General features: G+C 57.9%; 9 protein-coding genes across 9 annotated transcripts; 4 read left to right on the top strand and 5 right to left on the bottom strand.

Moving 5' to 3' along the window:
* Nucleotides 1-425: 425 nt before the first annotated feature.
* Nucleotides 426-8,609, top strand: KVR01_012377 (uncharacterized protein). Its single transcript, XM_044792982.1, has 2 exons — nucleotides 426-2,003; nucleotides 2,239-8,609. Exons 1-2 carry the CDS (start codon nucleotides 1,990-1,992, stop codon nucleotides 5,174-5,176), a joined length of 2,952 nt encoding a protein of 983 aa, XP_044638565.1. The 5' UTR covers nucleotides 426-1,989; the 3' UTR covers nucleotides 5,177-8,609.
* A 690-nt stretch (nucleotides 8,610-9,299) lies between these two features.
* Nucleotides 9,300-9,815, bottom strand: KVR01_012513 (uncharacterized protein; the record flags this gene model as incomplete). The annotated part of the gene is made up of 2 exons (XM_044781798.1): nucleotides 9,300-9,674; nucleotides 9,744-9,815. The coding sequence occupies 2 exons, from the start codon at nucleotides 9,813-9,815 to the stop codon at nucleotides 9,300-9,302; spliced, it is 447 nt and encodes a 148-aa protein (XP_044638701.1).
* Nucleotides 9,816-9,970: 155 nt separating this feature from the next.
* KVR01_012381 (uncharacterized protein) lies at nucleotides 9,971-12,073 on the top strand (the record flags this gene model as incomplete). The annotated part of the gene is made up of 6 exons (XM_044790846.1): nucleotides 9,971-10,032; nucleotides 10,102-10,358; nucleotides 10,431-10,808; nucleotides 11,046-11,183; nucleotides 11,265-11,792; nucleotides 11,841-12,073. 6 exons carry the CDS (start codon nucleotides 9,971-9,973, stop codon nucleotides 12,071-12,073), a joined length of 1,596 nt encoding a protein of 531 aa, XP_044638569.1.
* Nucleotides 12,074-12,232: 159 nt separating this feature from the next.
* KVR01_012442 (uncharacterized protein) lies at nucleotides 12,233-15,195 on the bottom strand (the record flags this gene model as incomplete). The annotated part of the gene is made up of 11 exons (XM_044789232.1): nucleotides 12,233-12,355; nucleotides 12,406-12,504; nucleotides 12,570-12,639; nucleotides 12,703-12,993; nucleotides 13,144-13,205; nucleotides 13,260-13,352; nucleotides 13,673-13,732; nucleotides 13,829-14,008; nucleotides 14,098-14,134; nucleotides 14,184-15,000; nucleotides 15,060-15,195. 11 exons carry the CDS (start codon nucleotides 15,193-15,195, stop codon nucleotides 12,233-12,235), a joined length of 1,968 nt encoding a protein of 655 aa, XP_044638630.1.
* Nucleotides 15,196-17,250: 2,055 nt separating this feature from the next.
* On the bottom strand, nucleotides 17,251-17,831 carry KVR01_012427 (uncharacterized protein; the record flags this gene model as incomplete). Its single annotated transcript, XM_044782749.1, has 4 exons — nucleotides 17,251-17,368; nucleotides 17,491-17,530; nucleotides 17,594-17,674; nucleotides 17,741-17,831. The coding sequence occupies 4 exons, from the start codon at nucleotides 17,829-17,831 to the stop codon at nucleotides 17,251-17,253; spliced, it is 330 nt and encodes a 109-aa protein (XP_044638615.1).
* A 551-nt stretch (nucleotides 17,832-18,382) lies between these two features.
* On the top strand, nucleotides 18,383-19,480 carry KVR01_012388 (uncharacterized protein; the record flags this gene model as incomplete). Its single annotated transcript, XM_044794473.1, has 3 exons — nucleotides 18,383-18,456; nucleotides 18,546-18,739; nucleotides 18,816-19,480. 3 exons carry the CDS (start codon nucleotides 18,383-18,385, stop codon nucleotides 19,478-19,480), a joined length of 933 nt encoding a protein of 310 aa, XP_044638576.1.
* Nucleotides 19,481-19,759: 279 nt separating this feature from the next.
* Nucleotides 19,760-20,712, bottom strand: KVR01_012376 (uncharacterized protein; the record flags this gene model as incomplete). Its single annotated transcript, XM_044791111.1, has 2 exons — nucleotides 19,760-20,134; nucleotides 20,206-20,712. 2 exons carry the CDS (start codon nucleotides 20,710-20,712, stop codon nucleotides 19,760-19,762), a joined length of 882 nt encoding a protein of 293 aa, XP_044638564.1.
* Nucleotides 20,713-21,017: 305 nt separating this feature from the next.
* KVR01_012373 (uncharacterized protein) lies at nucleotides 21,018-23,400 on the top strand. Its single transcript, XM_044786290.1, has 2 exons — nucleotides 21,018-21,882; nucleotides 21,993-23,400. The coding sequence occupies exons 1-2, from the start codon at nucleotides 21,209-21,211 to the stop codon at nucleotides 22,060-22,062; spliced, it is 744 nt and encodes a 247-aa protein (XP_044638561.1). The 5' UTR covers nucleotides 21,018-21,208; the 3' UTR covers nucleotides 22,063-23,400.
* KVR01_012464 (SKI complex subunit tetratricopeptide repeat protein SKI3) lies at nucleotides 22,175-26,786 on the bottom strand (the record flags this gene model as incomplete). The annotated part of the gene is made up of 2 exons (XM_044783738.1): nucleotides 26,393-26,786; nucleotides 22,175-26,327 (listed from the first exon to the last, which is right to left on the bottom strand). Exons 1-2 carry the CDS (start codon nucleotides 26,509-26,511, stop codon nucleotides 22,175-22,177), a joined length of 4,272 nt encoding a protein of 1,423 aa, XP_044638652.1. The 5' UTR covers nucleotides 26,512-26,786.
* Between the last annotated feature and the right edge of the window lie 103 nt (nucleotides 26,787-26,889).

The following is a 26,889-nucleotide window of genomic DNA, read 5'->3' as shown; positions in this document are numbered from 1 at the left end:
ACCTGTCTGGTAGCCGGTACCCACGCAGCAGCAGGTGGGCGCAACACAGCCGTTGCCGTTATTGCTTGCTGGCCCTCCTTGTAGCTGCTCCCTCCTCCTCCTTGGTCCCCCTGGCCCTGGGTAACTGGTACTCGGTGGCCTGTCTACCGCCCTGCCGCTCCTGCGCTCCAGGGTCGAGGACCCAAACTTCTCAGGTTCAGAGTCCCAAGCTCAGTGTCGATCGCGCGCACACTGGTCTTTTTATGTCTGTTCTGCTGTCACTTGCAAAGCACTAAAGGACTGGCTGGACAGCATCGGTCTGGACAGGCTTGTGCCTCCCGTTCTCGTCGACTTATTAGATAGACCTCACGCTGTGGGGAGCAGTCACTTTGTCGACAACCACCCGCACACCTCGTGCTCGTGCTTACACCTCCTGCCACAGCAATCTGCTGCTGCTGCTGCTGCTGCTGCTGCGTACTTCTACCTCTCTGCACCCCTCCCCCCTCCGACCCGGCTAAGCCTGACCTTTTCTGTCCTGCCTGTTTATCTACCTGTCTTGCTGGCTGTTGCTGTTCTCCTCCGTACCTACCTAGGCCGCCTACCTATATCTGAGGACGGCTCCACCTTCCCGCCTGTCGGTATTGGCCGGTCCTTCTATCCTATATTTCGCGCCACGCTTCGTCCACCTTGAGATTCCCACTTGCAAGCCCGACTTGGCTCGAACTACCTGGCTGGGCTTATATACCACTCACACATCCACACACACTCTTGCACAGGCGCGCGCGCGTGCAGTACATATGGTGCCTTGCTTCCCGCCGCCTGCTCTCATCCCTTCCAGCTCCCCCTCTGGCTTCATTTGGTCTTGCCATTTTCTTTCGGGCCTTTTTTTTTTTGCGAAGAGCCAGCCTGCCTGTTCGAACCTTTTCCCTCCTGGCCAACCTACCCTTGTCCGGCCTGCGCCCAACCTGGTGCCCTGCCCTTCCCTGCCCTGGCCCTGTTAGTCTGGCGCATCTTCTCTCTGCGTCCTCCTGCCTTTTCCACCTCTTCTGTCTCCTGCTCCCACACCTGCACCGGATCTGTCTCTACACTTGCATTTGTATCGACGGCCGCATCCACGCGCGTCTGTGCCCTTCCCTCGCGCCTCCGCGCCGCAGGCCTGCGAATACTTTGTCCCCAGTACCGAGGACTTCGATTGGGAACCTGCCTGCCACCCAACGCTCGCTCGCTCGCTCGCTCGATCAATCATTCAATCAATCAATCAATCACCAACCAGCTCGCTCGCTTGATTGCTTGCTCCCTCAGTCCAAGCTTACGGGCGCTGTCTCTCGTTTTTATCGCACACCCGCGACCCGCAGGCAAAGACAACTCCCGAGAAGGAACAACACGAAGGGGGAACCCCTTGCAAGGAAAAGAAGAAAACCAGAAGAAGAGAGTTGTCAACCTGTCCAGGCTCACCGTCGCCGACCGCCTCAGTCACCTTCAACAAGACGTGCTTGCTTGCTGGTTTTATTCGACCCCGTGCAGAGTGGACTGCAATACAAGGCACACCCGCAGCTCAAGTACTCCAGAGGTCCGAGGCCAAGGTCATCGACCGGAGACCAGCACGACACTACTGAGGCTCACCAACTGCGATCAAGTCCACCCGGCCAGGCTCGAATGCGATTCGACCCAACGGCTCGTTCCAAGCTAAGGGGCGCATGACCCTTCACCATACCTCTCACATCACTCAGTCCTGCTTAACGCGCGACCCCGCGTGCTCTATGAAGTCGCAGCCTCGCCATCTCCCCAGGCAGCCTTCCCCACACGAGACCGAGACACTACCGTCACCGCCACCATTACCACCTGGCCGCCTCTCTTCCCAGCCTCCTTGGTCTGAATCTGCAACCTGTTTAGCGGTCCCGCTGATCCTGCCATTGCGATTTCCTCTCCGCGATCCCCATCCGCGATAGCCCACCTACGCTTTAGCTGGGAACCATCCCTGGCACCGCGTCGACCGTGGTCACAAGCCAAATGTTCCGTCAACGGTAAGTAAAGAACAACATTTTTTGGCTCCTGATTCGTATTTTCTTACCTAACTGCCCGCCCATCTCTTGCGTCTTGCTGTTGCGCTGGGCGACGGTTAGCGCGTACAAGCGCCCTTCGTGCCTAATCGGCGAGAGTGCCTGTGCGAGCCGAGCACGAGGCTGGATACGAGCTGGCGTCGTCTGTTGAGGTCAGGCTCGAAAGTGTACGCTAACGGTTGCTCTCCGCCACCTACAGGACAAGCTCACAAAAACCGGGCGACGACCTGATCGCCAACTTCAGGCAGCATTTCCCTGAGGTGGCAGCAGGCTCGTCTGCCGCCCCCTCGTCATCCCAGACAACTACAGCCGGAGTTCCAGGAGCCGCACATAATGCGCAAGACAGGTACGTGTGTTCGGGGCCTCTACGTGTTATGCTTGTTTGGTTTTGCATGGTGTGGATACATGTGCGCGCCCGCGCGCCCGAGAAGGGGAGTGAGAGAAAGCATTTCTCCTGTTGGAGCTATATAATGCACGGGGTGCAGGCCGACGAGAAAGGAGCAATTACTTTCTTAACGACCTCAGCGATCATCTCACGTTACGCCGGGCCCGGCTTGGCAAGATTTCTCCAAATCTCTCAGTGTGTTGCCGCGGGATTGCGAGGAAGGCGGGGTACAGGCGGGCGCAGCACCTCAGTTGTCGAGGCTCCTGTGGCTCTTGGGGATTTGGGGGAATCGGGGCTTCCGAGTCGTGCCCTGAGGGGCATCTTGGACCACCTAAACCCAGCCTTTTTGGTCCTCTTGTTTCTGTTTTGTCACGGGTTTAGCCTTCGTGCACACTTTTCTGTCGTCCCTGGATTGCTGTGGACAGTCGTGTGGACCAGACTTCGACTTACTGACTGCCAACTTTGTCTTTATAGATCGCACGGTTTGGGTCATGATGCCTTCCATGACCAGGATCCCACCCCCAGGGCCTCCAATGAGCCCTGGAGGTTCACGCCGTCACTGATGGATCCCAACTCATTCGCCTTCGCCAGCTTCGCCAACGCCCCGCCAGGCTACTATACTCCAACGCCTGGCGGCACGAACACTCTGTATCATCCCCAGGCCGGCGACCTGCACACCCCTACCCTATTTGGCATGGGCCTGGGCACACCGCTTTCGATGCCCACGACAGAAGCTGCCATGCAGTCTGGCCCCGCCCCGGTCCCAGGTCCTAATCCTGGTCCTGCGATGATGGATATCTCTGGCTTCCATCACGGCCCTACGAACCTGCATGCGGCCCAGTTCCACCAGCAACCGCAATTCAACCCGTTCGTCCAGCCTCACCCACAGCAGCAGTCCTTCGCGCCCTCGACTTTTGTCCACCAAGACACTGGATACGAGACGATGGACCAGGATGGCTCCCCCATGGGTTCTGACCAAGGTGACGAGCGCATGGGTTCAATTGATAGCGCCTTCCATGGCCAGTCACCTATGATGGGCTTCCAGACCAGGCAGCAGTATGGCATGTCCATGCCCATGCCCATGCACCCTTCGGCTGAGAAATACCGGTTCCACGTCACCCTCAACGCGCCGACCGCAATGATTAAGCACGCAGATGAGATTCCGGTCACCTACCTCAACAAGGGTCAGGCTTACTCTCTGTCCATAGTGGACACACGGCCCACCCTACCTATCGCACCAGGGACTCGCCTCAGGACCTTTGTCCGTGTTTCGTTCGAGGATGAGCAACAGCGCCAAAAGCCTGGGGTGTGTTGGAGCCTGTGGAAAGAGGGCCGGGGCACGAATGAGGCCCACCAGCGTGGTGGGAAACTGCAGGCCGTTGAGTACGTCGAGGCCGGCCAGCCAGCGGAGGGGGACGACAAGCGCACGAGGGTGGAGCTGGAAAGCGCTTCATTTGATGGCTTCTCTGTGATTTGGACACCTGGCATAAATGGTGCCGTCGAGTGTAATGTCGCCGTACGCTTCAATTTCCTCTCCACCGACTTCAGCCACTCGAAGGGTGTCAAGGGCATACCAGTGCGGCTCTGCGCAAAAACTAGCACCTTGGAATCCGAGGGTCAACCTTCAACCGACACCACCCCGGAGATTTGCTACTGCAAGGTCAAACTCTTCCGCGACCATGGCGCTGAGCGAAAGCTGTCCAATGATGTCGCTCACGTCAAGAAGACGATCGACAAGCTCAAACAACAAATCGCGCAAGCCGAGAGCGGCCTCAAGGACTTTGGCAAGCGCAAGCGGGCTGGAGGGTCACAGATGAAGGGCACCGACGGCAGCCAGAGGCCTGGCAAGGTCCAGAAGCACAAGCGCACTTGGTCAATGTCGTCAGCCAGCTCGGCTGGCGGCGGCGGCGGCAGCGCTCGGAACGCGCTCGAGGACGATCTTCACTTCAAGCTGCAGACCTTGCAAGATATGTTTACGAGCACCCGGCCGGTGAGCGTTCTCTACCTGAAGGGCGACGACCTCGATGACCCGGACGCGCATCCAGTGTCGCTGCCGGGCGATGCTTCCCTCGACCTGGTCAAGGTCGAGTCCCGGGACAGCACCGCCTGGAGAGACCGCAGCACGCACAGCTCCGTAACGGGGTCGCTTGTCTCGCCGTCTCCTAGCTCACTATCGCTGCACTCGGCAGCGTCTGTCACCGTGCCGGGCGTGCCATGGCAGGAACGTGCGGCTGTGGGGTCCGACCCGTCGTCGCGACAGGGTTCCCTCCAGCCCACCCGGGTCCCGAAGTCAGCGGACGCGGGAGGCCTTAGCGGTTGGATCGAGGCGTTGGGTGTTGATCCATCCTACCGGCCACCGCCCGAGCGATCGGCCAAGCCGATCGCGTGCTTCTACGTGCTAAAGAAGAACGGTGCCGAAAGTGACGCGCGCGAGTACCACAGGGCCATCTACCTGATGCAGCGCACGCTGGCCGAATTTGTAGCACGGATCGCGTCGAAATGGAACATTGACGTCAAGCGAGTATCCCGGGTCGTGCATACCCTGCAGAGCGGGCTGGAGGTCGAAATGGATGACGACGTCATCAAAGAGCTCTCAGAGGGGCAGGACATGATCCTGGACATTATCGAGCAGAAACAGCCAGTCAAACGCGAGTGGGAAATGTCACTGGACGACGCTCCCGGAGAAGAAGACGACGCTTCAGGGACACAAACACTTCAACAACCTAATTACGAGTTCCGGCTTGCCTTCTGAAACACGACTTCTGGGAGCGGAGAGGTCGGGGAGGGGAGTGGAGGATAAAGAGAGGACTTTTTTCTGTGGTTTTCATGGGGCCAAGAGGCACCTAGACTCTTGGGCCTTGTAATCATTAGCAGGTCGGCTCCTCAAAAAGAGTGCATCAGCGAACACGAACACGGCCACAACTAACTATACATTGGGTTGGGTGAAGATGTGTTTTTACGGCGTTGGCAAAACACTTCTCGAGATACCAAGCCCCTCATAAGGGGGGCAGTTTTTTGTTGTTCTTCTTGGGATGCGCTTCCCCCGGCTCAGTAATCTGGCGCGAACATTTACATCATTTTTGTCCACGGGTGTGGTATGCCGGTGTTGCAGCCCGCGTGTGAGGATCAATTATTGGGGTAGGGGTAAGGACAAGGACGGGATGCGTGGTGGACCATCATAGGCGCACATAGGTTGGAAATATTCTGGCCGAGAAAGACCAGACCAATATAGGAGCGATGAAGTTGGTGTCATGGTAGTAGCTGAGCCCACACAGGATCGTGAAACCTGTCCATGCCACCCGGTAGATTGGATTTGGGTGCTGCACACAAGGGCGAGGAGCTCTCGCCCCCCCCCCCCCGGCCGGCCTCCCCTCGGCGTAACGCTCTTCAAGATGCCGGGAGCTGCCCGGGGAAGGGTGAGAGTGACTGAATGAATGATGCCTGGCTGCAGCAGGTGTTGATTGTGGTACAAGGGGCAGATAGATGGTGGCGCCCAAAGGGTATGCTCATCTCCGGCAACGCCATGTCGTCTCGTCAGGTGCAGCCGTTGTTCCTGGCGGCATACCTCAATCTGCACCTCAGGGGGGCTATAATGTTGTGGACTGTACATCTTATCCACCGTGGGCCAGAGTCACAGGTCTGGCGCGTGGTGCAACTCGGTTGTGCTGACGGGCTGCTGATTCAACCAGAGCCCTGGTTATTCACTCACGGGTTGACGCATACCAGTCTACCCAAGTACCTAGATATGTACTTGAGTACTTAGGAACGCCATCTTAGTGCCCACAACTGGCTACTACACAGTACTACTACCTATTACTGCCATCACCACCACCAGTGCCACCATTTGCTTGTGCACTGCCGGGGCACATGTAGTCCTTTCTTCCTTGAGTGGCGCCATCAACGGCCATCGGGACCTAAGGAAGAAACAGACAGCGAGGAGGGGGCTGTCTACATTCTCTGGCCTTGAAGTGTACACAAGCAACAGATCTCTCACCTCTATCACCTCTCTCGCGCTCTGCACTCTACACTCTCACACTCTACACCTACACACACGCACGCGCGCACACACAAACCTAGATAGAGACAAAGGTTGAGAGCGAGCTGATCAACCTACACAGTACCTCCCCGGGGCGGGGTTGCCATTCTCGCTCGGAGATTCCATGCCGGGCGGACGGACTATTTGAAGTTTGATGAGGCCGGGCGGACCAGCCTAGCCAAGATGGCTGGATGCCTGCTCTGGGCCGTGTGCGAGTGGTGATTGGGAGGAAAGCCACGAGGCGCTAGGCACGGGTAATTTCGCCTGTCAGTCTCCTTATTTCATTCTAGGGTGGTGTTTTAGTGGCCCAGCAGCCCCGGGCGCTGGACTGACAGACTGACTGATGTCGTCGGCGCGGCAGCGTGAAACTAGACTAATATAGCTGCACACCGTCACCGGCTGTCACGACTGACCGGGGTAAGCCGGCCGGCGGGTGTTCCTGACGATGCTAAAGTGCACTGAAAGGTGACCTATAAAATAAGCTCATATATGGTGCGTGTTGCTTGCAGGACAGGGCTGTCGGACGAGACGCTTTGGGACAAAGTCCCGCGCCAAGTTGAGGCCAGGTCGCTGTGATGGCCCGCCGTACTGTGAGATACAAGGTTGCGGCCGTCCCTGGGGATCCTTGCGAGCAATGTTGTGAAGCAGACACCCAACACTCAGACACATTGACGTTTATGTGAGCCCCCAACCGCCACCCGCAGGCAACAAACAGTGGAGTGCTTGAAGGTCGGCACTGCTTGTCTCTCGGTTCGTCGGCACAGAGTAGCATCGATGGGCCAGGGCGGCAAGGCGGATGGACACGTCGGCCACGTACCAATCACCTGCCCGAAGGGTCGCCCCAAAACGACAAACACCAGCCAGCAGCGCCTTTGCTCTCACGGACTGAGGCCGCCGGTCATGGCCCGTCATTTCGAACACCCGAGCTGCCGAGCAAACTGGCCACACGGCACTACGGAAGCGAAGCAACAGCGAGGACCGGCGCGTCTGGACCCGGACGGATTGTGGGAAAGGAACGTGCAGAGGGCCTGGCAGTATGACGGGCCTGCGGGCCATGACGGGGTGACGTCGAATGGCCGGTCAAGCCACAGTGATCGACACTCTGGGCTCCCGTCCCCAGATGTGGCGAAGGTTGCGCGTCCAGGGAAAAGGATCTGGCTGCCATGCTGCCATGGTCGGTCGGTTGATATCTGTATGGCTCTCGCGTGGCCACACACCGCCAGCGACTGGGCGACCGGGTGACAAGGTGAGTGAGACAGGACCCCCAATGACGGCCCGTCGACGTGGACGTGTGTTTGGGGGACTCGCAAAGCTCACGTGTGGCAGACTAGACTGCTGGGAGACTGCTGGGTACTCGGTACTCGGTACATGGCAGCACCGGGTGCGGGCACTCGCCACACTCGCTCTGGACCACCAGTGGCTTGCACCCAGACAGCCAGACAGCCAGACAGCCAGACAGCCCAGATTGGAGGGGGCGTGTAGGGCAGCGGGTCAAGGAGAGGCTCGAGAGGGTGCGAGCGCAGTGAACCGACAGGATCGCCCTGATCGCCCTCAACCACAGGCCGCGAACCGGTGGTAGCAGCAGATTGGCGGCAGACGGGCAGACGGCTGGACGGGTCTGCTGGTACGCCAGTTGGCCAGCTAGCTTGCCTGCTTGCTAGCAGGCCAGCCAGTCACGCTTCAGGCCCCCCCGGCTCCCGTCACGTCGGGGCAGCATGACGCTCCCAGATGTGGGTGGCCGTCTGCCGATCAGAGGAGGCACATGGGCCCGGCCGAGGGCAGCAGGACCGGGGGCAGCAGCACCGGGGGGCCCTCAGCCACAGCAAGCATCGAGCATGCCACAGACAGGTACTTGGATCCCTCGTACCCGACCAGCCAGGCCAGCCCGACGTGCCAGGTGCTCAGGGTTGTCAGGCTGCCTGGCTGCTCGACGCAAGGCCGTGGCAGCGTGGGCGTGGGACGACATGTCTTGGCGTCACCAGCCACACTTGTGGTCTCCTCGTTGGGGATCGTCAGTACTAGGCGAAATACGGAGTACAGCTCTGTCCATCTGCATCTGCAGCCGCGCAGCCCATGCCGAAGCCTATGCTGCATGTTTCAGCTGCCCATGCCGTGGCCTTGTCCTCTCCGGTCGTGCAGATACGCTGCCCACTGCCACACAGTCAGAAAGTTCCCTCTTTGCCACATGCGCAAACACGGCGCCGTCAAGCCACAACAAGGGGCCCCATCTGGGAGGCCAATGGCGGCGTCGCCTTGGGCCTCTGCCGTTTCCCCAACGGGTAATCGTTCAACGTGCGGCAGACTACTTCTGACTACCCAGGTACCTAGATACCTAGGTACCTAGCACAAAGCACTCTAGTGCTCTAGTACTCCGTACCTCCCTCCCACCTTGTTCGCCACAGTTGGGGCTGGAGGCCGCCCATCCTTCGTGTCCTCGGCGTGGACATCTCACAGCTGCACAGACAAGACAGGTCAGGTGACAGTGAGCAACGACCGTCAGCAGTTGCGACGGTTTCCGGCCTGCGTCCATGAACCGAGCCCTCCCAGGATAACCTTGGACGCATGGCCTGTTGGTGCAGCGTCTTGAGACAATTTCTTCTTTTCGTTCCTTTTTGCCCCCTCTTTTCTTTTCGGCGGGGTGGTTTCATGAGTGAAATTGATGATTTAATACAGCTAGTCTTACCGGATGGGCAATGAGAACTAAATGAGCAACAACAAACAGTATTATAGGACGGCAATGAAATAGACAATTCATGCTCGCACCAAGAAACCCGATTGGACCGTCATCTAAAATGGACCAGGTTAAATCTGCGCAACGACAAGACCCTGCCATCGGCTATCACGCAACCAGCATTAGGCCGGCCAGCACTCCGACCACCCCGGCCTGTACAGTGTTCCGAGACGCCCCTGCAGTGAGGTATGTCGGCGACGCAGACGGCGGGGCCAGCGGCGTGTTCTCTGCTGGCGTTGAGCCACCACCCCCCGCCACCTCGTCCAGGGCAGGCCCCCCCACAAGGGATATCGTCTCGTGCTCCTGGTTCCCCACCGTCATGCTGGCCACGCCGGCATCCTCTGTGCCCGACGGCTGGCACCCGTGGCAACGCGCACCCGGTGTGAACCCGAGAACAGACGTCTTGAACACCGACGTCTCGCAGGTAGAACATGCCTGGACAGTGACGGCGGGCGTGGGGTCTGGGGACGCCGTGTTGGACGTCTGTCTCGCTGTCAGCATGTCTTGTCCGTCGGGTGGGAGCCAGCGGTGGACGCGTGGGTCTGCTCTTACCGTTGAGACCGTCATCAGGTGCACGCCCGTCGGCAGCCCAAATTCGCACACGTAGCACGGTAGGCTCGGCATGGATGTGTGACAGATGGATCGCGTCATGACCTCGTACGTCTCGGTGGACGTCGTCGTTGCTGTGCGGGGCTGGTCAGCATGCATCTGTGCATCCGCTCGGATGGCTGCGTCACTCACAAGTCTGTCCATCCGGGCAGATCTCTACAACGTCAACCATGACGATCACCTCGACTCCAACCCATTTGCCGCAGTCGTCTGTCGGCGATGGCCCGCCAGGGTAGGACTGGATCAAGGTGTTGGACGTCGGTGCTGTCAGAGACCCTGGCCAACTGTACCCACCAGGCAGAGATTCTGTGCTGACGGTCACCGAGACCGTGCTTGTTGATACCGTACTTACCGACACAGTCTCACTGGTCACCGGCGAGAAAGACCCCGACCAAGATCCCGAGGATCTCACACTCGACGGGTTCGCACTGTCTGAGGCGGATGAAGTCTGCATCGACAGGGTGCTCGAGCTGGCTGATGGCGACGGTACAACAGAAGGCCCGGAAGGCCCGGAAGGCCCGGGGCTCGTGGGAGCCCAGGAGATCAGTGTGCTACCAGGTGAGCTCGTCGACCCCGAGGGGACGGGATTGCTCGCTGGAGGGGCGCCGTAGCTTGGGAATGCGACAGAAGACGATGCCGTCGGTACCGGTTCCGGTTCCGATAAGCTGCTCGCACTGCTAGATGAAGGCACGCTAGAGATCTCAGTCGTAGCTGACGATGGCGTCCCCGTAGAGCCACTCAAGACCGGCCCAGAAGGCGAAGAGGAGCTGAGGTCTGAGGTGCCACTTGGAACTGGAATTGAAGACTCCACCGAGCTGCTTGGGCCGCCTCCAGATGTCGTTACAGAGCTGGAGGCCAGTGGGGTTGTCACGCTGCTCGGGGGCCCAGTGCTGTTCGAACTTGTCAGTCCGGGGGGGCTGGGTGCTGGCGGTGATGCGGTGCCCAATGTTGAGCTCGGACTGGTTGTGCCCGAGGGTGAAGGATTCGTGGTGGTTGGCTGTGCGTTGGGTCAGTCTGGAACAAGTGGTTACCAATAGTGGCGCAGAATACTCACAGACACCGATGTTAGCTCAGAGAAGGGGGATGACGCTGGATTTGACGTGCTAGGGGCACCATTCGAATCCCCTGGCACGGTTGACACACCGGATGACGAAGCACCCTCGGTGGAGACCTCGGAGGATGTAGAAGCGGTGATGGAAGGAGAGAAGCTCGAACTTGTCATGTCTCCAGCGGATGAGCTCGAAGCTCCCTCACTGCCCCCACTCGAGGCGGAACTGGCTGGCGGACTGCCGATGTTACTACTTGGTGCTGAGCTCGGCGGCTCGGTCATGGGGACGCTCGGGCTTTCGCTGTTCGATGGGTTGGAGGGTCTAGGCGAGGAGTGTGACCCCGTACCCTCGGGTGAAGTCGGCAAGGTCGGGGTAGTCGTGCCAGACATTGAGCTTCCGGATGCTGTGATGGAAGCATTTGGGCTGATACTTGTGCTTGAGCCCGGCATGCTCGCGGACCCGGACGTCGGAACAGTTCCCGACAGTGAGGTTGATGCTGTATTAGCATCGGAGGATAGAGACTCGGTCCTACTCTCGCTTCTGGAGGCGCTCGTCTCGACGGCGGAGCTGACCGTGCCACTCACCGATCCCGAAGACTCGGAGGACGTCCCACTAGATGCTGGATTTGAACTTGCAAGAGAAGATGGTGCAGAGGTATCAGTTGGCCCTGAGGGCGGCCCTGTGCTGGGAGCTGGGGGGCTTGACACGGCAGCACTCGAGGTTGGACCGCTCGGCGACGAAGACTCGGTGTATGGCCCCCCGGTCGACGACCCACTTGACACCGTGGGCAGTGAGCTGACTGTCCATGTCTCGACCTCTGTCGTGGTGAGGTCCGTGATCTGGGAGGTTGACGCATTTGTTGCGATTGTGGTGGCACGGCCCGTTGTGATCGTTATGGGCAGACTCGAGGACCAACTCACAGTTTCCGAACTCTCAACCGACAGTGATGAGCTCGGGTTAGAGGGTGAGGGCAGCACTGGACTCGTGTGAGAGGACGATGGTGACGCCGAGCCTTCTGGTGTCGAAGGCGCCGACTCGGACGACGATGTCTGGGCGGTGGAGGCACTGGAGGAACTTTCTGATGTTTCCGCCGAGGATGGAACAGTCGACAGCGCTGTTCCTGAAGATGAAACCGCGGAGGAAGAGGTCTCGCTTGAGCTATGGCAAAAATTATCAGCAGGATGCCATTTGAGGGGGAGGGGGGAAGCGTTTAGTCCTACCTGAGACTGGGAACTGAAGTATCCATTGATGTAAGTGGCGGTGGGAATGTCCTTCAGAAGTCAGCGCCATATCCTCCCATGGATATCGATTTATCACTAATCTTGAAGCCGCCGACGTGCTTCGGAAGATACATACATCGTCGTAGTTTCAGTGGTAACTAGGTCAGTTATTTGTGAGGTGGACGAGTTTGTGGCGATGGTAGTGACAAAGCTGCTTGTTACCGTTGTCGAGATCACCGGTTCTGATACGGAAGCCGATGGCGCCGTTGTGGGTACCGAAGACGACCTTGGATAACATCAGCACTCCTCCTGTTCCATGAGGTCCCAGCTACCTACACAGAGCCTGCACTCGTCGCTGGTGGTTCCCCTATGCTTGACGGCAGCAAAGACGAAGACACAGATGACACCATCGTAGTGGCCGAATCCGTGACGCCGCTTTGGATTGTCAGCTGCCACTCGACGGAGGCACGAAGCTATGGGGTTCCCTACCTAGAGCTCACTGACGGTGGAGGTGGGACAGCAGTAGAGACACCCGTGTAGGTGCTGTTGGTTGATGCGGCGGTTTCCGAGCTAAGGCATGAATGCTGAGCTAGGCGCAGGTAACGCCGGGGCAACAATACGATGAAGACTCACCTCGGAGGCACAGGCGATGATGATTCTGTGGTTGGAGTAACCCCAATGCTGGACGCTGGAGCAGAAGCTGTCGCCGATGACACATTGAATGCGGACGAGGGAGACACCTCAGTGGAAACTGTCGATACTGCCACAGAACTTGAAATGAGTACCGGGGACGATAGTGTAGTCACTGCGGTGGTGGCTCCTGCTCCCGCAGGCGTAGACGAACTCGGACCTGGAGATATCGTCCCGGTAGGCACCGAGACCGTGGGGAACACCGGTGGAAGTTCTGATGTGGCGGCAGTGGTACTGAGTATTCCAAACCATAAGCATGTCGCCGTCATTTCTTTACAATATCCAAGAATAACACGCACCTGGAATTCGCATACGGGACCGACGAGGATGCCGACGATCCCGGAATAGAAGTCCCGTTGATCGCCGAACTGCTGGTACCGGAACTTCCAGCAGACAGGCTGCTCGGCGATGGCACAGGTGGCGTGGACGTCACCAACAGCGTTGACCTATCGCCCGTTTAGCCAGCAAATCAGTGAGCCAACCTATATCTTGCAACATACTCTGAGCTTGCCGCCGAGGAAGAACCGACCCCCCCAGTGCCAGAAGTCAACACGCTCGAAGACGGAGCAGTTGGCGTTCCAGATGCAGAAAGACTGCCAGCGAGTTAGCAAAGAATTGTAAGCGCAGATAATTGGCCTCGTCACCTCGGGCTTGCTGTGGTCGACGGCGCTTCGCCAGTAGGCGCCACACTCCTGGCAGCATTAGCACAAAGAAATGGGAGTTTGACTTGCGTAGCTTACGTCGAATTGCCCAGTATGAAGGAAGAGGACGGCCCAGATGACCCTGTACTGCCTGAAGCGGCAGATGCCGAGCTATTCAGGCCTGGCACGGTTGGCATGGACGATAATGTCGTGGGGAGACTACCTTTAGAGTCAGCCCTTTAGCTGCCAGAGTTTGTAGGATGGATACTCACCTCGTGCTTCCCGGAGCCGTGGGAGCAGAGCCCGTCGGAATAGGGACGACAGGGCTGCACCTGTGTCAAATTTGTACCGCAGAACCGCAAGGAGGGCAGAGTATTTCTTACGTCTCAGCCATGGATGTAGACGCGGCCTCACTGGATAGGACAGACGAGGTCCAAGCAATGCCGGAAGGCGAAGAAGCTACCGTTGGTGTGGGAAAGGGGGCGGAGCTGCCAACGTATCAGCCAATAGCCGAGCACATCCAGGAGTCCGAGACAGACCTTGAGTTCGCGAATGAAGCCGAAGAGGGGGTCGGGGCAAAGGACGAGGCCGTCGCCGCGGTTGACGAGCTACTGGCCGATGCCGGCAAACTTGATTGCAGTTGATTAGCTCTCTACGGTGATTGCAATTCCAGCGGAAAGTCTCACCTGGAGTTCGCAGATATCGGGGAGGAGGCAGAGGATGCCACCACCGAACTGCTGCGTGTTAGTCGCAACGCTGCGTCTAGCGTTGATTCTGGCATACCTTGAATTTGTTAGGGCAGGCAGTGAAGTGGAGGAAGGAGTGGACAGAGTCGTGCTGAAGGTCGAATTCGGGCCCGGCGGCCGACACACGCCCGGAACGACAGCCCCGTTGAGACATTTGCAGGATGAGGAGCAGGAGCTTTCTGGCGTCCCATTCAGGGGCCCATCGTCACACTCCTCCTCCAGACTCGCATCCCAGACGCCATCACCACAGCCATCCGGAGTAGCGCCTTTGACAATAATATAGGGAACTCCGTTTGAGCCATCTGCAAAGTCCTTCTGTCCGTCCCCGGTAGCACCCTGTGCGATTGCAAGTGGCACAAACCCAAAGAGGCCCGTGGTGGGATAAGATGAGAAGACTTCGTGCACGCTGCAGGACCAGTCGCTCAGGGCGGAATCGTCAAGAGTGCCCAGGGCAGTGGAGTCGGCAACCAAGTGTGCGTCGTTATAACATGCCAGCCTCCCGCGAACGGTGATTGTGCCAAAGTAGGACAGCGAGTCTACAGTAGCCGCGTCGACAGAGTCGTAGTAACAAGACAGGGCAAAGTACAAGCCAGTACCATTGCCAGAGGCAGAAAACCGAACGGCGTCGTCAATCAGAGTCAGGGCGCCAGGCTGGCTTGAGGAGTGAAAGGTAGGGTCCGTGCCGATGAGGATGATGTTGCCCTTCACGGCAGGACTCCAAACAGCCTTGGTCAAGTCGAAGAAGTCGATCGTGTTGACGGCACCACAAGTGGGATCTGGGATCACGATAGCCTTGTAGTTCTCAAAATCAGCTGTGGTATAGCTGTCCCATTCTTCAGGGCTTGCAACGTGGACTGAGGAGGTCAATCCGTCAGCAAGGAACACATTATTGTACTTTCCGGTGCTACTCTACCTGATAAGCCGAGAACGGACGTTGCTCGCTCGTATTCCTGAGTGTCAATCATGGAACTATGGAAGAGGAGATCCTGGGCCGCGACAAGGCTTCCCAGCCCGGCCGAAGCCAGCCCGGCCAACGAGCCGAATCGCATGACGGCTCTCAAAATCTGGTGAAGAGGACAATGGGAGACAACAATATCGCAGGAAATATAGAGGAAGAGACCGGTCAAGAGAAAGAGAGACACAAGTTGGATGATGTTCAGGACAAGTGATGTTACCAAGGGTCTCTAAAGAGACGGCCAACTCTACTTTATATGATGCAAACCACGACGATGCGAGATATCAGAATCATATGTCTCGGGCAACACGAACCTGGCCACATAGCTCGCTGCGCCATAACAAGAACCGCTCGCCAGAGAGCGCTATGTGGCGTTGAGAAGGCTTCATCGTGAGCAGAGAAGGACTCAGGTTTTGATTGCGAAGAATCAAGCTGACGGGAGACAAGAGTCATACTGAGTGAATCAACGCAATGATCGTTCCAGAGCCCAAGGTGGCCTGGTCTCGCGCTCGTCTTGGGACTGCACTGACGCGGAGAGCGAGCGCCGGGCGCTTAGGAGCGAAGTTGAGCCGTAATCAGACTGTCTGGGATATGCACCCGAGACGGACTGACTGGGCACTGAAGTAACCCTCGACCGTCGGACGGCAGCCGTTGAGTGGTCTGGTCGGCGATTGATATCGTATTGAAAGCCCAGGCGCGGGCGTGCTTCGTTTATGAGCACCAACTTGAAGTCGCATATGTATGGCGCACCACGTCCTCTGTGGGCGCATTCCATCGCCGACATTTGCTTCCAATGGGAAGCGTAACGGTGCCTGGCGATCGGTCACAATGCCGAGTTGGCGGGCTCCGGGACAGAACACAAGCCATCAACGGGGGGCTGTCAAAACGGGCAGACAGGTGACACAGCATCGAAGCCACGAGGCAGACGCAGGCAGACAAGATCAGGTCCAGGTGTGGGTGGGACAAAGCGAGGGCGAAATTAATGCACAAGACAGAGAGCGGTAACATGTCTTGAGACGTGGGCAGGGCAGGTACCGGATCGTTGCACCATTGCGATGGAGTAACCCTAGGTGGTGTATGAGTGCTCATGTTCGAGGCCGAACCGAGACGATAGGACGGCTCCATCTTTGAAAGAGCATGACCAATGTCCCCTGGATTGACCCGAAAAGCAGGTTAGCCTGGAGCTCTCAGCTGAGCCCTTGTGCCTGCACGTGTCTCGGTATTGATCCAAGCCATCGTGAAGGCCAGTTGCATGGCCGATCCAGACCATAAGCGGCAGTTTGTTGACTTCCCGCCTCGTCCTTTCAAGGCAGCGCCAGCAATTCCCGGATTGCCGTTCGGCAGGCATGGCAAGTAGTCGTGGCACAACCGCACAAGGAATGACCAAGCGGCTGTGGACGCCAGGTCCTCGATCCGAAAGCGCTGTGGATCAGTTCGAGGCTGCGCAGAAAGGTGTATACGAAATTAGCTTGCGGGTGTGGATCTCGATAAAGGCTACTTTGGTGGGTTGTTGTGGCCGCATTGAATCGTTCAAATCCCATGATGTGTGAATCCAAAGTTGATTGGTCTCTTGTTTCCAAAGGTAGGGCCGGAGTGATGCTTGCGTCGCCGACGACTATCTTGGAGGCCAGGGGCATGACCAACCAGTAGCTGCTCGCTGGGATGCCGGAGGAAAAGAAACGGGCTCGCTAGGGCTAAATGCAATCGAGTCTAGTTACATAACAGGACGAAGGCTCAGACATGCCTGTCAGACATGTCATAAAATATGTGTAACGACGCCTCAGACCCTGGGCTCAGACGGCAGTTCTAGTCTTTAGCCACGGCACTGCACCATACAGTAGAGTCCGTCTGCTGTCAACACCACCGGAGGCTCGGCTGCCTTGGCCGCAGCGATAATTGCGAGCAAAAGGCGGGATGCCGGGACACCGCCCCGGGAGCCCCCACAACTGGTTGACCGGGCTGGTTAGAGACTTGATGGCGGCGATGGGTGCCCCTTAGGATGGGCTGCGTACTGCTTTTGCTTCGAGAGCCTGTGCCGTGGTTCCACGTGCTCTGTCTTCCAGGCTGCCTTACAAAGCATGGCACGAGCGGCAGACCCATGAAGGAATCGCGCCCTCGTGGCGGCCGACACAAGTGTCGGAGAAGATTTTCAAGCGGCACTGCCCTGGACTTTCCCATCCACAGTACCGTCGAGACGGGGGGCATCGTCACCAGGGATGGATTTTGCCTTTTGCCACTCCTCGGGGGTCTGGCATTTTGCAGTCCACCTGTGTGTGGGCGGAGATAAGTCAGCAGTGGGCCGTGACAGAACCAAGGCAGGCACTGGGACACAATAAATGAAGATGCCGGCGATGTGTTCACAGGCTCGACGGGGTATGACTTGACCTACGCATGAATGGCGGCAATCTCCTCTTTAAGGGCAGCGTTGACTGTGACAGGTGCGTGTCAGCAAGGACTGAGCGCGGAGATGCATATATCAGACCGTGACGGACCCAGGCGGTGTCTCTTGAGTGAGTTCTTCCCAGCAAAGTCGGGCGAGACAATCAAGGTCGAGAATGCCTGGCCACAGCCGCCTGTGAGGGTGTCAGGACCAGTTACAGCTGGGTTCAGCAAGACGAGCGCATGCCTGGGGAACGAACCAGACATGTCGGTGATTTCCACGTGGACGGCGTTGAGCCGCTCTACGATGGAGGCCCTTAGCGCGGCCTCCGATACTGCACTGTTGTCCATGGCTGGCGAGAAGTGGTTGTGACTGCTCTGATAATTACCACGAGCTTCGGGTGGCCTTGTGTCGTCGGGTGGTGAATGACAAAAGATGTCCGTTTGGGGGGGCGGTGGAGAAGGCTGTCGGCAACTTATCATGTGGTGTGTTAGTGAGTGAGCGCGGTAGGTACACAGGACACAGCCTGTTGACACGCGGAAACTAAAGTACCACCAGCAGCTGGCGGAGGATCAAACTTACCTTGAACCTAGGTGGACTACCTACCTACCTAGGTAGGTACCTAGGTACACAGCAATAATCCCCACGAGCTGTCGACGTCGGTGTCTACTGCTTCCTTTCTGGCCGGCTTCCAATGACTTCTTCCATGACACGGCTTCGCCTTGCCAGCACCCCTTCTGCCGTCCGCCTCGCAACCACAGGTCCAGCCTCGCCTCCCACAAGCAGCTGCTCAGCTGCAGTGGCGATTCGAACCAGGCTCAAGGCCAAGGGCAGCCCCTCCCCCACCTCTGCCAGCACCTTTTTCCTCCCGCGAGTGACCCCACCGTCACCAGCAAGAGGAATGGCATCCCTCGCAGCACAAACGGCACAGAATACCCCCTTCACCCGGGGGGTCGTGCAAGCCCTGAGGTCACTGTACATACTACCGGCCCTGCCTCCAACCCAGCCGCCGTCAACCGCGCCGCCTGCAATCCGGACGTGTCGAGCTGACACCACCACTCCAGGTACCCGGAAGAGGTCGCCGACAGGGCTTGGGACAACGTCGGCCTGCTCCTGGGCAACATCGACTCCTCCAGCCAGCAGCAGCTGGGTCTGGAGCCCACCCCTGAGCACAAGACCGTCCTCCTCACCAACGACCTGAGCCCAGCTGTTGCACAAGAGGCTGTCGACAAGAAGGCATCTGTGGTTGTGAGCTACCGTGCGTCCGCGCCGCACTCCTCTTCGCGCCCCTCGTGTCTCCCTCCCTCACTGACCCTTTGACCCGGCTGCTGAAGATCCCTTCATCTTCAGAGGGCTCAAGTCAGTCGACATCGTCGACCCGCAGCAGAGGATCCTGCTGCAATTGGCCCAAAGAAACATCGCTGTTTACTGCCCCCACACCGCCGTAGACGCCGTTCCTGGCGGCTTGAATGACTGGCTGGTCGACATCATCTGCGGCTCGCAGCAGCCCCTGAGCCGATCCGCCGTCCAGCCCACCTCGGCGCCTGCTCCCCCCGGCTTCGAAGGAGCTGGATATGGCCGAAAGGTGGACTTCTCCCAGCCAGTCGCCCTGACTGACCTGGTCCGCCGCCTTGCCGCCGGCCTCGGCGGCCTGAAGCATGTTATGGTGGCCGTGCCAAGGCACTTTGATGTGTCGGCAGCCGCACTCCAGTCCGCCGCCGTGTGTGCGGGCTCGGGCTGGGACGTCCTCAAGAGCTGCAACGTCGACGTCCTCGTGACGGGCGAGATGAGCCACCACAACGCGCTCAGGGCCACCATGGAGGGCAAGCTGGTCATCACCGTGTTTCACAGCAATTCAGAGAGGGCATACCTCCGGCAAAGAATGCAGCCGGCCCTGGAGGCGGAGCTTCGCAACATCGGCACAGAAGCACGGGTCTTGGTGAGCGAGGAGGACAGGGATCCATTCGAGGTCTGGGATGTGGAACGCCTCGGTGCATAACTCGTGCAACGACAGGCCGACGGGTTGGAACAGGAGCAAGAGGATAGACATGCGTACCAGATGACCTCGTTTGCAAAGCAGCGGGGTTGGGAAGGCTTCTATGGAGATGTACACGTGGATGTACGCACTCTCGATCCACCGCCGCCACCGCCGAGTTGAGTGGTCGGGGGACTCGGTTCGAGGTCAAGACTTGTCCTCGTAAACGTCAGGGGTGTCTTGCTATCGGGCGGGCTTGGGTCCCGGGGTATCATTTTTAAGGACATGAACCAATCTACATTCTCACGAGGGCGAATCCGCGCCTTTGACGGCTGCGTCCCCTTCTGCCAGACATGCATCAACATCACGGCCCCCAATACCCTTCTGTTTCCAGGCCAGGAGCAGCCGACGAGGAAGCGCCCAGGCCTCTCTGGCTTCCTCCAGCCTGCCCTCTTGGGCCAAAGCCCGTATCCTGTCCGGCGTGTCCAGCACCCCAGCGACAAGCTCCCTGGCCCTTTTCTCCCTCGCCTGCGCCTCCTGTTGGCTCTTGGTGTCTTCCGGCTTCGGGGCGGACTCCCTGAGTGTGTCCCTAATGGACGATGCTTGTGAGTAGATGTGGGCAACGGCTGGGTCGAGCGTGGCAGCCATGGGGTTTAGTGGATCCATGTTGGAGCGCATCTGCCAGAGAAGTGGTTAGTCGCTATATTCCCAATGCGCGGGGAATTCCCGGGACTTTGTGAATCATGTACCTTGCGTATCGTCTCGGTGGCGGTGATAAGCTTGCTGTAGTTGTCGTAGACCAGTGCTTTTTTCTCGGCGTCGAGTGCACGTATCTCGCCGAGGACCCTGGTGTAGGTCTTGAGCAGCTCCTCGAGGCTGCTGTCCTTCAGCTTGGACTTGACGTAGGCGTCGGCGTCGAAGCCATCAGCATCGATCTCGGATGTCGGGACGTCTGAGTGGGGGAAGTCGGCGGCATCGGCCAAGGAGGCGGAATCGGTGTCGGTGACCTCAAGCAGCGGGGGCGTGGCGGAAGCAGACGTCTTTTTGAGGTTGTAGTACTCGCGGAGGGCAGCACGGTTATTGCGCTTGTTGGGCGCGGTTGCGGAGGCGGGTGCAGACGGGTTGGGAGAGCTGGTCGCAGACCTTGGGATGTCGAGACTGGGGCGCGTGGACGAGGTGGGAGTTACGATGGCCTGGGAGGAAGGTGTTCGCCGAAAGGTGGAATGGGGGTCTCTGGGCGACGCTATGGTGGACATGTTGGCGCACGCAGCAGGTGGGATCAGTCTCTGGGCTGCTCGGGTTGAAGGGGGATGGATGATGTTCCCGCGGAGCCGAACGCTTCGTTACATTAGACTATGTCGTCGATGCGGTTGTCCAGACATTAATGGTAGTAGTAGGTTGTACAAGACATGCTGGAGGTACGTACCGTTGTGCCGATGTACAGTACATACCTAAGTACACTATGTGCCTCCCAGCAGCTCGCTCCGTGCAAGGGTTGGAGTGCCAACCCCTGCTACACATGTGGTCGCATGTGGGCGGGCATGGCACCCTGGCGAATTGTTCTTCACCAAATACATGACGCCTCCTGGCAGGCCAGTAAATTCGAAAGAAGAACCTTGGAACTGTGAGAAGCCCAGACAGTGCGCTTTGCGAGTGCTCGGTGGTCTTCGTCGTCGACCAAACCGCCCAAACACATCTCCAAAGGCCGCACCGTAAACCAAAAACAATGAGGAGCAGTCTAAACTACCCACCATGAGCCTAGCAGCCCAGATCAACACCCAGCTCCGGGCCCTCAACCTCCCACCTCCATCTCAACCATGGCTGCAGGCGCTCATCTCGGCCCGAGACCCTCCTCCTCCTCTCCCTTCGCTGGTCATGACCGCCAAGACACGCCTTCTGGCCTCGGATCTCACCACACCTGGTCTACTGGACCCCGACTCCATGCCAGCCATATCGCTGCCGAGCGGGATCACCAACTCAGCCGTAAAGGAAACTCGGCTGAGTCGTCATGTCTACGTGCAGGTTGCCGATATTGAGGACCTCGCCAAGAGCAGGTGGGAGCAGGTCGAGGAACTCGAGGCCATCGAGAGAGGCGAACAGACCCGGGGTAGAGAGGTGGTCCGCCTCCCCGCGAACGGTGGGGTTGTGGATGAAGCTCAGGATGGAACCGCCAGCGGGCCAGCACTGGCTAGAGCGCAGCCTGGACCTGCAGGAGCCGCTTCGAACAAGCCCACCCACCGCCTGATCTTGCAGGACTGCAAAGGCCAGAAGATTTATGGGCTTGAGCTGACACGAATCCCCAGGATAGCCATCGGGAAGCTCAACCTAGGCGAGAAAATCTTGCTGAAAAAGGGCGCTGTTGTCGCCAGGGGATCTGTTCTGCTGGAGCCCGAGACCTGTCATATTTTGGGCGGCAAGGTCGATGCGTGGTGAGTCCTCCCGAACTAGGCCCTTTTCCACCAGCAGCCGAGATGAGATGCCGTGCTGTCGCCTCCACAATATGATGAGAACCGTGGAATCGGCTGACATCGTGAAGGCAACGCGCTTGGGTGACCACTAGGCTCGCCCGGTTGAGGGAAACGGTCAGACCGGCTCAGCAAGGCTGAATGGACACATGATTTGTTTTCTTACAATCATGGACTCGAGCAGATCCTACAATGTACTGCACACACCTGTCCTGTGGACTGCTACAAGGGCCAAGGCCCTCCATGAATTTGGCTACTTCTTGCCTACAACACCCGCAAGATCTTGCCACCCCGCCTTCATCCACGGCGCCAGCACGATTGAGATCTGCGAGTTGAGAGCTCTCCCAGTCGAGCCGTATGTCTTTGCCAGATCCTCTGCACTGACTTCTCCCTTGGGTGGTATGCTCTGAGACGCCACACGCACCGCCATTTCTCTAGGAAAGTCTTCGCGATCGCCTGCAAAATCCCCGAGACTTGACCAGCCGTGTGCCAAATGAGGGTACAGAAGGACGTCAGTCTGTGCTTGAACCAGCACTCCCTGCTCCGTGCCGGCCTCCACCAGGAGCGCAGCCGCTTGTAGAACCTCCCCTATGTGAAACTGCTCTGCCGATGTAGTGCGTTCGTTCGTCCGGAGCCTCTCCAACTCGATGCGTACCGCGTCAACGCTTTCTTCGTCATCATCCAGGATTCCCACGACACCCAGCAGGACAACTGATTGCACGTGGTCAGGTCTGTCGCCAATAACATCGAATAGCGAGCTGCGGGCCTTCTCCCGAGCAGACTCGGATCCAGTTGCCCACAAGACCTGCGCAAGAAGACAAACGGCGTCGGGATTGTTGTCTGATTCCTGCAAGGCAGAATCAAAGTATACCACGGCCTCATCTACGGTATTCTGGTGGTAATGGGCGAGACCCACCGTCAAGTGTGCAGAGAGCCTCGCCTTCTTTCGCTCTTCTGGAGTCAGCTCGTTGTCAGACTCATCGCTGCTGAGCTGCAGCGCTGTCTCGCCGCAATCAGCAGCCTGGTCATAAGAGCCAATAGCGAGATAAGCCCTGGCGAGGTCCGCTTTCGCCAGTGCAAACCTCTTCAGAGACTGCGCAGACTCGGTCACCTCGTAGTCTGCTTCTAGCACCGAGCACATCTCTTCCAGGGCTTGTGCCGACAGTCGATGCTCATGCGTTCGTTCTTGCAGCAAGGCGCACAGATGCCCCAGGGCAAGTTTCTGCGGCCGCAGCGTTCGAACCTGGCCCAGTGCAAAGATTGACTGGATAAGGATTGTTGTGTCGGTATTCGCCACGTCCGTCAAGATCTGATCGAACACCGACGTGGAGAACTGCTGCCTTGAGATCAACGAGGACGCTTCGGCGATCTCCGTGGCATGGGCAAAAAGACTTCGTGCTTCTTTTACGTCTCCATAGATCAAGGCGACAAGACCCTGGCCAAGCCATGCGTGAGCATAGTCGGGATCCGTTGATTGTGCTCTGGTGAAGGCCTCGTTTGCCAGCTCGAGGTCGTTCTGTAGAAGGCCAAGAGTGCCCAAATTTGTCCATGCCTGGACGTTTCGTTCATTCAGGTACAAGCTGCGGACAAAGGCGTGCTGCGAAACAGCCGCATTGACCTGGCTCGTCACCACACCGAGTGCGTTCCAGAATTCCGGGTTGCCGGCCTCCAACTCTATGGCCCGTTTGAAGCATTTGATGGCGGCTTTCAAGTACCGACTAGACCTCCTCTTGAACTCTTCAGGAAGATTGACATGCGCGCGATGCTCCGCCCAACCGAGATTGTAGTACGCCACACTTTGTGCGTGCGTGTCGTGGGCTGAAGCGTCAATGGCACGCTTGTGGGCAAGGATTGTAGCATGGAGTGCGCGGGTTAAGTCGACACCAAGTTTCTCGTCATCGGCGAAAATGCCTTTGGCGAATATGACACTGGCTCCGACCCCATCAACTTCTTTCATGGCTTCGAGTCCCGGCTTATCTTCATCAGCCCCGAGCAGGCTCCGGATGATGTCGATGGGAAGTTCCGTGACATGTCCCTGTATGCTGGTAAAGATTGAACAAGCGTCTGCGACCGCCTTCCAGAAATTGAATGTATCTTTGATGCCCTGCGGAGCCTTAGTGGCGAACTCTAAGGCGCGCTTTGCCATTGTAACCGACTTGCCAAGAAGGCCCCTTCCAAGACAGTCTGCCGCATTATCGGTAAGTGTCTGCATGAGGGCAATGGCCACGCCTTCTTCGTTCGGCCGACGCAGCATAACGTCATGATACAGCTTGATAGATTCATCAAACTCACCAAGCTGGCGTTTGATGTTAGCGAGCATGAACTTGGTGAACCAATTATCCGTAGGACTAGTACCATCCGCCGTTTCTTCTAGCTTTTGTGCATTCTGAATGGCCTTGGTGGCCGAGACATAGCGCCCAGAGCTGTAGTAACTTTCTCCAAGGCCCACCCAGGAATGATAATCGTCGGGAGATATCCGTAGGGCGGATTGAAAAGATACAATTGCTTTGTGGAAATCTTGCTTGTGTAATTCTGCGACACCGAGGGCGGCGAAAGGCCAACTGATCCCCTTTCGTTTGGACCCCGGAGGCGGCTTGACTTTGCCAGAGTCGACAATCCGCTGAGCAACAAGTTCGACACGATCCCAATCTGCCTCGTCTGCAAAGGAACGTGCGAGCCTTTCCGCCGAGACAGTCTCAGATGGTGACAGCTCAACCGCCTTCTGGAAGCATTTTCGGGCCCTCTTCTGGTCCTTGGCGTAGTCGGCGTAGTACACACCCAGGCTAGTGTAAGCCGGCGCAAAGTTCAAATTACTCTTCAGGGAGCTCAAAAAACACGAGTAAGCACTGCCAGGCGCACGATTCTTTCTGGCAGCCTTCGAAGGGTCCAATGCCCATATGCAGCTACCCAGCCGGTGTAATGTCCGCGCCAAGAGTTCATGAGCAGTATCGCCTTTAGCCGCGATCAGAGGTATGCATTTCTCGAGCTCAGCTGCGCTGGTCGCATAATCGCCCTTAAGGGCTTTCACCCAGGCTGCCTCAGACTTGACACGGAGGTTGTCAGGATCCCTCTGCAGGGCCCGGTCCAGGAAGTCAACGGCTTCGGTGTATTCCTCTTCCTCCTCGTAGATCAAGCCGACTCCGATCAGGGCGGGTGTTGAAACGGGGTCCCGCGTCAAAACATTCTCGAACAATGTTTTCGCCTCTTCGTGATGGCGTGGGGATTGATAGAACACTAGCGCCGTGGCGAGGTGCAAGTTGAACATGTCGCTGGTATCATTAAATGGCATGCCAGTCTTGTCCCGCTCGTCCCTCAGCAGGCGCAGGGCTTTGCGCGTCAACTCAACATTGCTCTCGTGCTCCTGCAGTGTTTCATAGTACTCGGCAACCAGGCGGTGGGCGAAGATAGACTTGGTTGTCAGAATGGCTTCCGACATCATAAGCAATCGATCCTCGTCCGTCAGCGGGATGACGGCTGTGGGTGCTCCACCATCGTCGTCGTCCTCGCTCTCGTCGCCGGAATGTACAGCAGCGTCGGGAATTTCAGCTTGCGGCTCAAGCTTTGGAAATGGCGAGATGTCGCTGCTAAGGTAGCCCGTAATGGCCCTGGACAAGTCGCTATCCGGGAAGAATGTACAATAGTCTCGGAGAACGGTGACATCCCAAGATTTCGTCTCCTTGGCATCCTTCCAATCGATACTTATCTCCCAAGCGAGCCTGTATGGATGCTTGATGATGACCATGTCGTTGGCCAGCTTGAGGACGACCTGCAGCTCGTGGGCCTTCTCTTGACCGTGGGGGAATGCGAGGAGGCGGTCATGGCAGTGTTGCAGGAGGCGTTCCTCATACTGGCGACGAACTTCGTCGTCATTGGACCAGTTGATGAGTTCGCGATAGACGTGACCCAGGCGGCTACGGCCGAGCACCTCCCGTTTAACCTCGATGGTGACCTCGCTGACTTTTGCGCCCAGCCTGGTCCTTCGCTCGCCGATCAGAGTATTGATTTGCTTCTTCTCGTCTACCTCGAGGAGCTTGGCGATGGTCTCGTACGTCTCCGCGGGGCGGGTACGACCCTCCACGGCCGAATAGACGGGGCTGTCTGGGAGTGTGATGCCCAGTGCGTCGACGTACTGCTGAGTTGTCCCGTGAGCACGAGCAAAGGCGATGAAATCATCGACAGTCTTCTGACACTTGTAGGTCTGCTCAGAGTCCCGAAATATTTCGGCCAGGCGGACAGTGGCAGACTGGAAAGATGATAGCTTCTTTGAGCCCTGCCTTTCATACAGCTTGACGAGGCCCTGCCAGGCCTGAGCATCGCCGGGTTTCAGCCTCGTGGCCGCCTCGTACGTGGCCTCTGCCTCATCCAGCCTGTTGGTCTTGTCCAACGCGAGAGCCAGGAGAACGAGACTATATCGCTGTCAATGATTGAGGTAAGGATAGACGGCAGGGCAGACGATGTGGTATGGTCTTACGCTTGGTAGTTTTTAGGTTCCCGCTGAGTGAAGTCCCGAGCCTGCTGAAGGGCATCGTCGTATTTCTGCTGCTTGACAGCATCTGCGATGGCCTTCAGGGCCGCCTTGGAAGACGACATGGCCGGAAATTTGAAGAGGGTGTTGGTTGGAAGTCTCGCGGCGACGGTGGCAGTGACGGCGAAGTGGCAGGGGCAGAGTCGCAGTCGGGCTCGGTATCATTTTCTCCAGATCCAAACACGCCTGCGTCACGCTGTCGGGCTGCAAAGGGTGGTCAGAAAGGAAGTGTCAGACAAGCAAAACACATCAATGTCAACAAATGCTGCTTCTTTCTATCTGCTGGCAGGCCTACAGAAGTAGACGACGCGCTGCCGCAGAGGGGCCACGCACCGGCATGCTATTCGATGACGTGAGGCTGGGTGGTGTTAAAGCTTTACCAGCGTGCGGGACCTGCCCGCTACAACAGCCCGTCCAGGTACCTGGGTTTCGCAGGTACTCGA

Source organism: Diaporthe batatas (genome assembly GCF_019321695.1).
Source record: "Diaporthe batatas strain CRI 302-4 chromosome Unknown Contig00019, whole genome shotgun sequence".
NCBI classification, from domain to species: domain Eukaryota; kingdom Fungi; phylum Ascomycota; class Sordariomycetes; order Diaporthales; family Diaporthaceae; genus Diaporthe; species Diaporthe batatas.
Note: the sequence above shows the minus strand (reverse complement) of the source record. Positions and strands in the feature narration are given on the sequence as shown.